Here is a 14,564-nt window from a genome sequence, read left to right on the forward strand (position 1 = left end):
CTCTCCGACAATCGGAGTGACAAATCCTAATCTCGAAATACGCCAACCCAACATGTACCTTTGGATACACCTATAGAGCTCCTTTATAATCACCCAGTTACGTTGTGACGTTTGGTAGCACACAAAGTGTTCCTCCGGCAAACGGGAGTTGCATAATCTCATAGTCATAGGAACATGTATAAGTCATGAAGAAAGCAATAGCAACATACTAAACGATCGGGTGCTAAGCTAATGGAATGGGTCATGTCAATCACATCATTCTTCTAATGATGTGATCCCGTTAATCAAATAACAACTCTTTTGTTCATGGTTAGGAAACATAACCATCTTCGATTAACGAGCTAGTCAAGTAGAGGCATACTAGTGACACTATGTTTGTCTATTTATTCACACAAGTATTATGTTTCCGGATAATACAATTCTAGCATGAATAATAAACATTTATCATGATATAAGGAAATAAAATAATAACATTATTATTGCCTCTAGGGCATATTTTCTTCAACTAGTCCACCACAAAGATTAAAATTTGACATATACAACAACTAGATAGATTGAATTTTAAATATACTTCAAATTGCCAAAGATCTAGCGACCCTGTAGTGTTGTGATAGTGATTGTATTCATAGAGTTCTCCGTATAATCCCTCGTTTCTTTTGTTTTGCAATTTATTTGTGCAAAATATAGAGGTTGCTTTGGTGATGGCAGTAGTGCACTTTCATTCTCCAAGCTAAATATAACAGAAGACATTAGTGGCCTATCATTCGGATGGTCTTCAACACACAAGAGTCCTACATGGATACATCGTAGAACTTCATGGAGTGGGCATGTCTCAAAAATTGAAGAGTCGACCAACTCGCATGCTTTTCCATCTTCCCATAATTTCCATGCCTGTACAAAAATAGTTCATCAAATTTCTATGCTTGTCTAGTCTGTCAAAATTATGATCATTCACAACACTTACAAAATTTGTAAGGCTTGGATAGTTCATTGTGAGTTGCGCTGAGCTAATCTTCAAGCCACTTACAATCTCCAAGAGAAGAACACCAAAGCTATAGGTGTCCGACTTCACAGAAAATGAACCTTCCATCATATATTCCGGTGACATGTAACCATTGTTTGAATAATTTCAGCGGCAAAGTACATAAAAACTGATCAAACTAGGCCATAAGATTTATAGTATTATGGGTTGGCAAGTACTTTTGTTACTTACTATGTCCCAGCAACCCGTGCAGTGTTTCCTTGTTGCTGATTTTCACCAAAAATTGTTGCCATGCCAAAATCTGATATTTTGGGATTCATTTCTGTGTCCAATAGTATGTTGCTTGCTTTGAGGTCTCTATGAATTATTGTTAACCTTGAATCTTGATGGAGATAAAGAAGACCTCTTGCTACTCCTTTAATTATTTTAAAGCGCGTAGGCCAATCCAAAACATGTTGTCTTGTAGCATCTCCAAAAGGTCAATATGAATGAAGTATGTTGTTAGCTATCATAGATATCATGTTGGTTAATCTATGGACTTTTAATATGTGACAAGGAGTTAGAACATACCAAATATGAAGGCATCAAACTTTTGTTACGCAAATATTCATAGATTAGTAGTCTCTCATCTCTATGAATGCAACAACCAAGGAGTCTAACTAGGTTTCTGTGTTGTAGCTTAGAAAACAGAACAATCTCATTTTTGAACTCCTCTATCCCTTGCCTAGAACCCTCACTAAGCCTTTTGATAGCAACCTCTTTACCACCATCAATCATTCCCTATATGTTAGTGAAATACGAATATAATTATTTTTGAAGTGATATTTTTCATACTACAAGTATGGACATATGATTTGTCTTACCTTGTAAACTTTGCCAAAACCTCCCATTCCAATTTGGTTTGAGTCAGAGAAATTGTTGGTTGCGGCAACAACGTCTTCGAAGCTGATAAATGGGAATTCTATGATTTTGTCTGTGATTTCACTGGAAGAGCTAAAGTGCCCTAGGATTTGTCTCTTTAGGATCCCTTTATTTTGTCGATTACCTGCTGAAGACCAATACATTTATCCTCCATTAGATAAAACACCAAGCTTTCAAACTAAGGGTTTCATTATTCTACCTCTGTATTTGAACATCTTCATAAGAGTTATAAATGTAAGTATCAACAAGAATGATATAATTGGGAGTATTATCTTTAGCAATGTTTTCTTCTTTCGACCTGAAAAAATGTATCCCATCAAAATTTGTTACATGCCGTTTCCAAAAAGAAAAACTAACTTACTGCATCAAGCATTGAATATGATATTACTATATTACATCCACATAATACCATGATTTTTGTATGAAAAAATGTGATGAGTAAATACAAATACATTGACCGAAAACACATAGCTATATCTATTCCTTTCTATAACAAATAGCCTCTATTATCCCTCTAGACCCGATGACTGTTTGTTAGTATTAGCACCAAACATTAACTCATTTGCTATGATAATGAGCTATTCCTACTATCTAATGGTAACTAATGAAGGAAATATGCCCTAGAGGCAATAATAAAGTTATTATTTATTTCCTTATATCATGATAAATGTTTATTATTCATGCTAGAATTGTATTAACCGGAAACACAATACATGTGTGAATACATAGACAAACAGAGTGTCACTAGTATGCCTCTACTTGACTAGCTCGTTGATCGAAGATGGTTATGTTTCCTAGCCATAGACATGAGTTGTCATTTCATTAACGGGATCACATCATTAGGAGAATGATGTGATTGACTTGACCCATTCCATTAGCTTAGCACTTGATCGTTTAGTTTGTTGATATTGCTTTCTTCATAACTTATACATGTTCCTATGACTATGAGATTATGCAAATCCTGTTTACCGGAGGAACACTTTGTGTGCTACCAAACGTCACAATGTAACTGGGTGATTATAAAGGTGCTCTACAGGTGTCTCCGAAGGTACTTGTTGGGTTGGCATATTTCGAGATTAGGATTTGTCACTCCGACTGTTGGAGAGGTATCTCTGGGCCCTCTCGGTAATGCACATCACTTAAGCCTTGCAAGCATTGCAACTAATGAGTTAGTTGCGGGATGATGTATTACGGAACGAGTAAAGAGACTTGCCAGTAACAAGATTGAACTAGGTATTGAGATACCGACAATCGAATCTCGGGCAAGTAACATACCGATGACAAAGGGAACAACGTATGTTGTTATGCGGTCTGACCGATAAAGATCTTCGTAGAAAATGTAGGAGCCAATATGAGCATCCAGGTTCCACTATTGGTTATTGACCAGAGACATGTCTCGGTCATGTCTACATTGTTCTCGAACCCGTAGGGTCCGCACGCTTAACGTTACGATGACAGTTTCATTATGAGTTTATATATTTTGATGTATCGAAGGTTGTTCGGAGTCCCGGATATGATCACGGACATGATGAGGAGTCTCGAAATGGTCGAGACATGAAGATTGATATATTGGAAGCCTATGTTTGGACATCGGAAGTGTTCCGGATGAAATCAGCATTTTACTGGAGTACCGGGAGGTTACCGAAACCCCCCGGTAACCTAATGGGCCTTAATGGGCCTAGTGGAGGAAGTGGAGAGGAGGCCAAGGAGCAGCCGCGCGCCCTCCCCCCCCCCCCCAGTCCGAATTGGACAAGGAGGGGGTCGGTGCCCCCCCTTTCCTTTTCCCTCTCTCTGCTTCCCCACAAGTCCTAGTCCAACATGGAAAGGGGGGAAGTCCTACTCCCAGGAGGAGTAGGACTCCTCCTGGCGCGCCCCTTGCCTGGCCGCACCTCCTCCCCCTTGCTCCTTTATATACAGGGGCAGGGGGGCACCCAGACACAACAGTTGATCATTGATCTCTTAACCGTGTGCGGTGCCCCCCTCCACCATAGTCCTTGATAATATTGTAGTGGTGCTTAGGCGAAGCCCTGCGATAGTAGAACATCAAGATCGTCACCACGCCATCGTGCTGATGGAACTCTTCCCCGACATTCTGCTGGATCGGAGTCCGGGGATCATCATCGAGCTGAACGTGTGCTAGAACTCGGAGGTGCCGTAGTTTCGGTGCTTGATCGGTCGGGCTGTGAAGACATACGACTACATCAACCGCGTTGTGCTAACGCTTCCGCTTTCGGTCTACGAGGGTACGTGGACAACACTCTCCCCTCTCGTTGCTATGCATCACCATGATCTTGCGTGTGCATAGGAATTTTTTTGAAATTACTACGTTCCCCAACAGTGGCATCCGAGCCTAGGTTTTATGCGTTGATGTTGTGCACGAGTAGAACACAAGTGAGTTGTGGGCGATATAAGTCATATTGCTTACCAGCATGTCATACTTTGGTTCGGCGGTATTTTTGGATGAAGCGGCCCGGACCGACATTACGCGTACACTTACGTGAGACTGGTTCTACCGACGTGCTTTGCACACAGGTGGATGGCGGGTGTTAGTTTCTACAACTTTAGTTGAACCAAGTGTGGCTATGCCCGGCCCTTGCGAAGGTTAAAACAAAACCAACTTGACAAACTATCGTTGTGGTTTTGATGCGTAGGTAAGAACGGTTCTTGCTTAAGCCCGTAGCAGGCACGTAAAACTTGCAACAACAAAGTAGAGGACGTCTAACTTGTTTTTGCAGGGCATGTTGTGATGTGATATGGTCAAGACATGATGCTAAATTTTATTGTATGAGATGATCATGTTTTGTAACCGAGTTATCGGCAACTGGCAGGAGCCATATGGTTGTCGCTTTATTGTATGCAATGCAATTGTGCTGTAATGCTTTACTTTATCACTAAGTGGTAGCGATAGTCGTGGAAGCATAAGATTGGCGAGACGACAACGATGCTACAATGGTGATCAAGGTGTCGCGCCGGTGACGATGGTGATCATGATGGTGCTTCGGAGATGGAAATCACAAGCACAAGATGATGATGGCCATATCATATCACTTATATTGATTGCATGTGATGTTTATCTTTTATGCATCTTATCTTGCTTTGATTGACGGTAGCATTATAAGATGATCTCTCACTAAATTTCAAGATAAAAGTGTTCTCCCTGAGTATGCACCGTTGCCAAAGTTCGTCGTGCCCAGACACCACGTGATGATCGGGTGTGATAAGCTCTACGTCCATCTACAACGGGTGCAAGCCAGTTTTGCACACGCAGAATACTCAGGTTAAACTTGACGAGCCTAGCATATGCAGATATGGCCTCGGAACACTGAGACCGAAAGGTCGAGCGTGAATCATATAGTAGATATGATCAACATATTGATGTTCACCATTGAAAGCTACTCCATTTCACGTGATGATCGGTTATGGTTTAGTTGATTTGGATCACGTGATCACTTAGAAGATTAGAGGGATGTCTTTCTAAGTGGGAGTTCTTAAGTAATATGATTAATTGAACTTAAATTTATCATGAACTTAGTACCTGATAGTATCTTGCTTGTCTATGTTTGATTGTAGATAGATGGCCCGTGTTGTTGTTCCGTTGAATTTTAATGCGTTCCTTGAGAAAGCAAAGTTGAAAGATGATGGTAGCAATTACACGGACTGGGTCCGTAACTTGAGGATTATCCTCATTGCTGCACAGAAGAATTACATCCTGGAAGCACCGCTAGGTGCCAGGCCTGCTGCTGGAGCAACACCAGATGTTATGAACGTCTGGCAGAGCAAAGCTGATGACTACTCGATAGTTCAGTGTGCCATGCTTTACGGCTTAGAATCGGGACTTCAACGACGTTTTGAACGTCATGGAGCATATGAGATGTTCCAGGAGTTGAAGTTAATATTTCAAGCAAATGCTCGGATTGAGAGATATGAAGTCTCCAATAAATTCTATAGCTGCAACATGGAGGAGAATAGTTCTGTCAGTGAACATATACTCAAAATGTCTGGGTATCATAATCACTTGACTCAACTGGGAGTTAATCTTCCTGTTGATAGTGTCATTGACAGAGTTCTTCAATCACTGCCACCAAGCTACAAGAGCTTCGTGATGAACTATAACATGCAAGGTATGGATAAGACAATTCCCGAGCTCTTCGCAATGCTAAAGGCTGCGGAGGTAGAAATCAAGAAGGAGCATCAAGTGTTGATGGTCAACAATACCGCCAGTTTCAAGAAAAAGGGCAAAGGGAAGAAGAAGGGGAACTTCAAGAAGAACAGTAAGCAAGTTACTGCTCAGGAGAAGAAACCCAAATCTGGACCTAAGCCTGAAACTGAGTGCTTCTACTGCAAGCAGACTGGACACTGGAAGCGGAACTGCCCCAAGTATTTGGCGGATAAGAAGGATGGCAAAGTGAACAAAGGTATATGTGATATACATGTTATTGATGTGTACCTTACTAGAGCTCGCAGTAGCACCTGGGTATTTGATACTGGTTCTGTTGCTAACATTTGCAACTCGAAACAGGGACTACGGATTAAGCGAACACTGGCAAAGGACGAGGTGACGATGCGCGTGGGAAATGGTTCCAAAGTCGATGTGATCGCGGTCGGCACGCTACCTCTACATCTACCTTCGGGATTAGTTTTAGACCTAAATAATTGTTATTTGGTGCCAGCGTTGAGCATGAACATTATATCTGGATCTTGTTTGATGCGAGACGGTTATTCATTTAAATCAGAGAATAATGGTTGTTCTATTTATATGAGTAATATCTTTTATGGTCATGCACCCTTGAAGAGTGGTCTATTTTTGATGAATCTCGATAGTAGTGATACACATATTCATAATGTTGAAGCCAAAAGATGCAGAGTTGATAATGATAGTGCAACTTATTTGTGGCACTGCCGTTTAGGTCATATCGGTGTAAAGCGCATGAAGAAACTCCATACTGATGGACTTTTGGAATCACTTGATTATGAATCACTTGGTACTTGCGAACCGTGCCTCATGGGCAAGATGACCAAAACGCCGTTCTCCGGTACTATGGAGAGAGCAACGGATTTGTTGGAAATCATACATACAGATGTATGTGGTCCGATGAATATTGAGGCTCGTGGCGGATATCGTTATTTTCTCACCTTCACAGATGATTTAAGCAGATATGGGTATATCTACTTAATGAAACATAAGTCTGAAACATTTGAAAAGTTCAAAGAATTTCAGAGTGAAGTTGAAAATCATCGTAACAAGAAAATAAAGTTTCTACGATCTGATCGTGGAGGAGAATATTTGAGTTACGAGTTTGGTCTACATTTGAAACAATGCGGAATAGTTTCGCAACTCACGCCACCCGGAACACCACAGCGTAATGGTGTGTCCGAACGTCGTAATCGTACTTTACTAGATATGGTGCGATCTATGATGTCTCTTACAGATTTACCGCTATCATTTTGGGGTTGTGCTTTAGAGACGGTTGCATTCACGTTAAATAGGGCACCATCGAAATCCGTTGAGACGAAGCCTTACGAACTATGGTTTGGCAAGAAACCAAAGTTGTCTTTTCTGAAAGTTTGGGGCTGCGATGCTTACGTGAAAAAGCTTCAACCTGATAAGCTCGAACCCAAATCGGAGAAATGTGTCTTCATAGGATACCCAAAGGAAACTGTTGGGTACACCTTCTATCACAGATCCGAAGGCAAGACTTTCGTTGCTAAGAATGGATCCTTTCTAGAGAAGGAGTTTCTCTCGAAAGAAGTGAGTGGGAGGAAAGTAGAACTTGATGAGGTAACTGTACCTGCTCCCTTATTGGAAAGTAGTACATCACAAAAACCGGTATCTGTGACACCTACACCAATAAGTGAGGAAGCTAATGATAATGATCATGAAACTTCAGATCAAGTTACTACCGAACCTCGTAGATCAACCAGAATAAGATCCGCACCAGAGTGGTACGGTAATCCTGTTCTGGAAGTCATGCTACTAGATCATGATGAACCTACGAACTATGAAGAAGCGATGGTGAGCCCAGATTCCGCAAAATGGCTAGAAGCCATGAAATCTGAGATGGGATCCATGTATGAGAACAAAGTATGGACTTTGGTTGACTTGCCCGTTGATCGGCAAGCAATTGAGAATAAATGGATCTTCAAGAAGAAGACTGACGCTGACGGTAATGTTACTGTCTACAAAGCTCGACTTGTTGCAAAAGGTTTTCGACAAGTTCAAGGGATTGACTACGATGAGACCTTCTCACCCGTAGCGATGCTTAAGTCTGTCCGAATCATGTTAGCAATTGCCGCATTTTATGATTATGAAATTTGGCAAATGGATGTTAAAACTGCATTCCTGAATGGATTTCTGGAAGAAGAGTTGTATATGATGCAGCCAGAAGGTTTTGTCGATCCAAAGGGAGCTAACAAAGTGTGCAAGCTCCAGCGATCCATTTATGGACTGGTGCAAGCCTCTCGGAGTTGGAATAAACGCTTTGATAGTGTGATCAAAGCATTTGGTTTTGTACAGACTTTTGGAGAAGCTGTATTTACAAGAAAGTGAGTGGGAGCTCTGTAGCATTTCTGATATTATATGTGGATGACATATTATTGATTGGAAATGATATAGAATTTCTGGATAGCATAAAGGGATATTTGAATAAGAGTTTTTCAATGAAAGACCTCGGTGAAGCTGCTTACATATTGGGCATTAAGATCTATAGAGATAGATCAAGACGCTTAATTGGACTTTCACAAAGCACATACCTTGACAAAGTTTTGAAGAAGTTCAAAATGGATCAGGCAAAGAAAGGGTTCTTGCCTGTGTTACAAGGTGTGAAGTTGAGTAAGACTCAATGTCCGACCACCGCAGAAGATAGAGAGAAAATGAAAGATGTTCCCTATGCTTCAGCCATAGGCTCTATCATGTATGCAATGCTGTGTACCAGACCTGATGTGTGCCTTGCTATAAGTCTAGCAGGGAGGTACCAAAGTAATCCTGGAGTGGATCACTGGACAGCGGTCAAGAACATCCTAAAGTACCTGAAAAGGACTAAGGATATGTTTCTCGTATATGGAGGTGACAAAGAGCTCATCGTAAATGGTTACGTTGATGCAAGCTTTGACACTGATCCGGACGATTCTAAATCGCAAACCGGATACGTGTTTATATTGAACGGTGGAGCTGTCAGTTGGTGCAGTTCTAAACAAAGCGTCGTGGCGGGATCTACATGTGAAGCGGAGTACATAGCTGCTTCGGAAGCAGCAAATGAAGGAGTCTGGATGAAGGAGTTCATATCCGATCTAGGTGTCATACCTAGTGCATCGGGTCCAATGAAAATCTTTTGTGACAATACTGGTGCAATTGCCTTGGCGAAGGAATCCAGATTTCACAAGAGAACCAAGCACATCAAGAGACGCTTCAATTCCATTCGGGATTTAGTCCAAGTGGGAGACATAGAAATTTGCAAGATACATACGGATCTGAATGTTGCAGACCCGCTGACTAAGCCTCTTCCACGAGCAAAACATGATCAGCACCAAGGCTCCATGGGTGTTAGAATCATTACTGTGTAATCTAGATTATTGACTCTAGTGCAAGTGGGAGACTGAAGGAAATATGCCCTAGAGGCAATAATAAAGTTATTATTTATTTCCTTATATCATGATAAATGTTTATTATTCATGCTAGAATTGTATTAACCGGAAACATAATACATGTGTGAATACATAGACAAACAGAGTGTCACTAGTATGCCTCTACTTGACTAGCTCGTTGATCGAAGATGGTTATGTTTCCTAGCCATAGACATGAGTTGTCATTTGATTAACAGGATCACATCATTAGGAGAATGATGTGATTGACTTGACCCATTCCATTAGCTTAGCACTTGATCGTTTAGTTTGTTGCTATTGCTTTCTTCATAACTTATACATGTTCCTATGACTATGAGATTATGCAACTCCCGTTTACCGGAGGAACACTTTGTGTGCTACCAAACGTCACAATGTAACTGGGTAATTATAAAGGTGCTCTACAGGTGTCTCCGAAGGTACTTGTTGGGTTGGCGTATTTAGAGATTAGGATTTGTCACTCCGACTGTTGGAGAGGTATCTCTGGGCCCTCTCGATAATGCACATCACTTAAGCCTTGCAAGCATTGCAACTAATGAGTTAGTTGCGGGATGATGTATTACGGAACGAGTAAAGAGACTTGCCGGTAACGAGATTGAACTAGGTATTGATATACCGACGATCGAATCTCGGGCAAGTAACATACCGATGACAAAGGGAACAACGTATGTTGTTATGCGGTCTGACCGATAAAGATCTTCGTAGAAAATATAGGAGCCAATATGAGCATCCAGGTTCCACTATTGGTTATTGACCAGAGACATGTCTCGGTCATGTCTACATTGTTCTCGAACCCATAGGGTCCGCACGCTTAACGTTACGATAATAGTTTCATTATGAGTTTATATATTTTGATGTACCGAAGGTTGTTCGGAGTCCCGGATATGATCACGGACATGACGAGGAGTCTCGAAATGGTTGAGACATGAAGATTGATATATTGGAAGCCTATGTTTGGACATCGAAAGTGTTCCGGGTGAAATCAGCATTTTACCGGAGTACCGGGAGGTTATCGGAACCCCCCGGTAACCTAATGGTCCTTAATGGGCCTAGTGGAGGAAGTGGAGAGGAGGCCAAGGGGCAGCCGCGCGCCCTCCCCCCCCCCCCAGTCCGAATTGGACAAGGAGGGGGTTCGGCGCCCCCCCCCCCTTTCCTTTTCCCTCTCTCTCCTCCCCCCCCCCCCAAGTCCTAGTCCAACATGGAAAGGGGGAAGTCCTACTCCCAGGAGGAGTAGGACTCCTCCTGGCGCGCCCCTTGCCTGGCCGCACCTCCTCCCCCTTGCTCCTTTATATACAGGGGCGGGGGGGCACCCAGACACAACAGTTGATCATTGATCTCTTAACCGTGTGCGGTGCCCCCCTCCACCATAGTCCTCGATAATATTGTAGTGGTGCTTAGGCGAAGCCCTGCGACAGTAGAACATCAAGATCGTCCCCACGCCATCGTGCTGACGGAACTCTTCCCCAACATTCTGCTGGATCGGAGTCCGGGGATCGTCATCGAGCTGAACGTGTGCTAGAACTCGGAGGTGTCGTAGTTTCGGTGCTTGATCGGTCGGGCCGTGAAGACGTACGACTACATCAACCGCGTTGTGCTAACGCTTCCGCTTTCGGTCTACGAGAGTATGTGGACAACACTCTCCCCTCTCGTTGCTATGCATCACCATGATCTTGCGTGTGCGTAGAATTTTTTTTGAAATTACTACGTTCCCCAACAACTAAGCTATGTGAAAAAGTTACTTCTTTGTGTGTGTGTGTGTGTCTGTGTGTGGGGGGGGGGGGCATGTATTGGAACTGTGTGAACATATTACACTACTAGAATCACCCTTTTTGCCGAGTTTCAAAGAAACTCGCCAGAGCCCGTGATAAACGCGGCGATGTGGGACTAAGCCACTGATTGTATGTCGTCGATTAGGTAGACGAAGAGTCATATCTTTGCCGAATTCATCTTGTCGGGAACTCGGCAAAGCCGTGACCCTGCCATTCTGATTTAAAAAATGAAAAAGGTCAAATGTTTACAGAGTCTCCTTTAGCTGCAACTTGGCAAAGAGGTGACCCCTGGAATTTCCATTTTAAAAAATGAAAAAGAGAAAATGCCTACCAAGTCTTTGTTAGCCGAAACTCAGCAAAGAACGGCCGTCATCACGGCTGCATCGCCTTCTGTACAACAGGGCCCAACTGTCATACTTTGCCGAGTTTTTCTGTTGAGAACTCGGTGAACTTGTGATTCTATCAAGTTTATTTAGTTCGCCGAGTCGTCTTCCGTTGGAACTAGATGGAACTAGGCAAAGTATGAAGTCGACCGAGTTCCTTATCACCGCCGAGTCCAATTTTGAATCAAACTCGACAGACATTACTTTACCGAGTGCCCGATAGAATGAACTCGGCACAAAACCTGGTTGTAGTAGTGTTAGGGGATGTCTTTATAAATTAACTTCGTAGTAGCTTATTCCCTAAAGAACTTGGTAATAGTCCTCCTAAAGCCAAAGATCAAACTATTTTTAGGTTACTATGCTTAGCCCATGCTATCTACATACCATCCAGTTATTAAACACATTAAGCTGAACTGAAACTATTCTTTTTTTTTTTACTCAAAGAGTGCATATTTAGTTTCAAATTAAGAAAATTGATTATCATCAACAAGTTGGTTTTGTAGAAGCCATTTGTTGTTAATACTTTTGTCGTTATTTTAATCATTTTATCAGTGGTTAATTCAGCCGGTGTGTCATTTGCTGCAAAAACATGCATTGCATGTAGATGTAGTACATAATAGCTCTAGTAGCACACACAAAAGTACTTGAATTAGTTCACACAAATTTTTAGTCCATTCCTCTCTAAATTGTTCAAACATTGGTGTAATTTGACGCGGCGGACTACTTAAGGGGAAAATGTTGACGAAATGCAATTGCACAGTTTCACTATGGACACTAAGAAAATAAGCTAAAACGAGATTGAAATAAAACAAAAATGAAAATAATATAACAGTAGATTTGGATGATGCATACCATTGGTGTCGGCAAGCCGGAGGTACAGGTTCTCACCTAAGTTAGGGTATGTCCCTGCAGTAAAAGAAGTGTTACCGTTGTACTTCCCCGTGTCGATAAGCTCCCCTTTCCAAACCAGGCACCGTGGCAGGCTGACCCTAGCAATGACGCTGCTCAAACTGCGATAAGCATATGCTGTACAGGAGCAATCGCTATTGCACTCAGCGGTACAATCGTCAAAGCTCCTGTTGGGTATATGCAAAGACTTGTCAGGGACCTTCATTCCAGGCAAGGCCACAAAATGACTTTGCTTGCTGCATGTCAGTGTTTCTGTTCTCCGGCATCCACTCGAAACGTCAAGACCGTTAGGCTGGAACCCATCGAGGCACTGGCACACCGGTACTGCCTTAGTGAAATCGCAGTATCCGAACGGTCCACACGAGGAGTAGATGCCACAGGCAGCGTCGGGGCGTGAACCGATGACTACCCATGACTGGTTGATCCAGCTAAGAGACGTCAACTTGCCTGTGTGCTCAAGCACGATGCGCGTGAGAGGCGAGCCGTCGGAGACATTGAGGGTCAAGGATACCTCACCCCCTTGCCCGACGTTTACTTGGTACACTATGGAGTCGTCGTTGCTTGAGTATGTGCCGCCGGACACAGTCGCGCCATTCCACACACCTCGGTAGTACAGCTTGGATCCGTTCCGAATGAGCATCTGAAGGGCTGGGGAGGTAGGATCAAGGCCGCAGGAGAAGTCCCCGGAGGATGGGTCATCCGAGCTCTTCCAAGCAATGAGACGCCCAACCACCTGTGCCCCGTAGCTCGCCACGAACTTCATGCTTGGAATGAGGGTGTCGGTGGGATGATCGAAGCTTTGCCATATGTAGGTGCCGTTGGGCGAGCGAAGGACGAAGTTACCCGTGTCGAGAAGCACCGCGGCAGTTCCAGCTCCTCCAGCCACGATGTTTGTTTTGGTCGCCCAAGAAGCGAGGCCTTGGGCGTCCGACAGCACCAGGTCAGAACTGTTTGTGATGGCGAGCGTCGCGGACGAAGAGGCGGCGATCGGGCTGTCACGGTTGGCGACCCACACGACGGTGCGTGCAGGGATGGTGTTGTACCATACGCCAAGGTATAAGCTCGTGTTGGAGCTCGTCGGCGAGAAGAAGCCGAGAGCAAAGTCCCCGCCCTTGGAGACGAGCTTGTCGCTGGAGAAGAGCGGCTTTGCTTGCGTGAGAGTATCATCGTCGGACTTGCAGAATGAACTCAAGAACAAGAGGACGATGAAAATGGGAACGCAAGAGGCGGCCATGCATGTGCGATATGCGTTAGGCGTCTTCTTCCTCTGCCCGCGCCAAGTGAGGACAATCTATCTATAGAAATTTTAACTGAGGTGGGTGCTTCTTCGAAACAGCTCGGCTGGGGACCTTTCTTCCCGTCCGTCCAAATATGAACTCGAGACTTTTACCGCACTTGAAGAAGGGAAAAAGGAGGTGGTCAAATGTCTAGAAGTATTGAGACTGGTAATGGATAAAGACAGCTAGGTGGACCTGGACCAAATGGCCGGCATGCGACGACCAGCAACGGCAATGAAAAGGCTGGGGAGGTATGTGGAAAGACCTGGACCAAATGGCCGGCATGCGACGACCAGCAACGGCAATGAAATGGCCGGCCACTCAGTATAACGGTTTTGAAAAGGCTCTAAAGACCGGTATAAATCGTTTTTAGAACCTTCTGTGTTTGTGTGTGCGCGTGTGTGTGTGTGTATTGAGTTTCCCTTCACTGATTTATTTTATATGTATGTTTCTCTACGCATGTTGAACATTATCAAGCAATGTACATGTTTCATCTAAAAAATAGAACTCTACATTTTTTTTTGAACCATGCAGGAGGAGTGCATGTATTATATTAAAGAGAGAAGGAGAAATACACGATCAAGGTTCATCAGAATTACAAGAAGGGCAACCTAAACTTCAGCAAACAAAAAGACCCAAAACCCTGACCATCACAACTGTCTACAAAAGCCTCGAATAGAACGAAACTAAGATAATACAAAACGAC

General features: G+C 43.3%; 1 protein-coding gene across 1 annotated transcript; it reads right to left on the reverse strand.

Annotated features, from left to right (window-relative positions):
- Nucleotides 1-588: 588 nt before the first annotated feature.
- Nucleotides 589-13,815, reverse strand: LOC123186224 (receptor-like serine/threonine-protein kinase SD1-7). The gene is made up of 7 exons (XM_044598009.1): nt 12,521-13,815; nt 8,833-8,852; nt 1,846-2,030; nt 1,704-1,762; nt 1,215-1,453; nt 965-1,116; nt 589-891 (listed from the first exon to the last, which is right to left on the reverse strand). Exons 1-7 carry the CDS (start codon nt 13,813-13,815, stop codon nt 589-591), a joined length of 2,253 nt encoding a protein of 750 aa, XP_044453944.1.
- Nucleotides 13,816-14,564: the final 749 nt, after the last annotated feature.

Source organism: Triticum aestivum, chromosome 2A (assembly GCF_018294505.1).
Source record: "Triticum aestivum cultivar Chinese Spring chromosome 2A, IWGSC CS RefSeq v2.1, whole genome shotgun sequence".
Classification (NCBI taxonomy): domain Eukaryota; kingdom Viridiplantae; phylum Streptophyta; class Magnoliopsida; order Poales; family Poaceae; genus Triticum; species Triticum aestivum.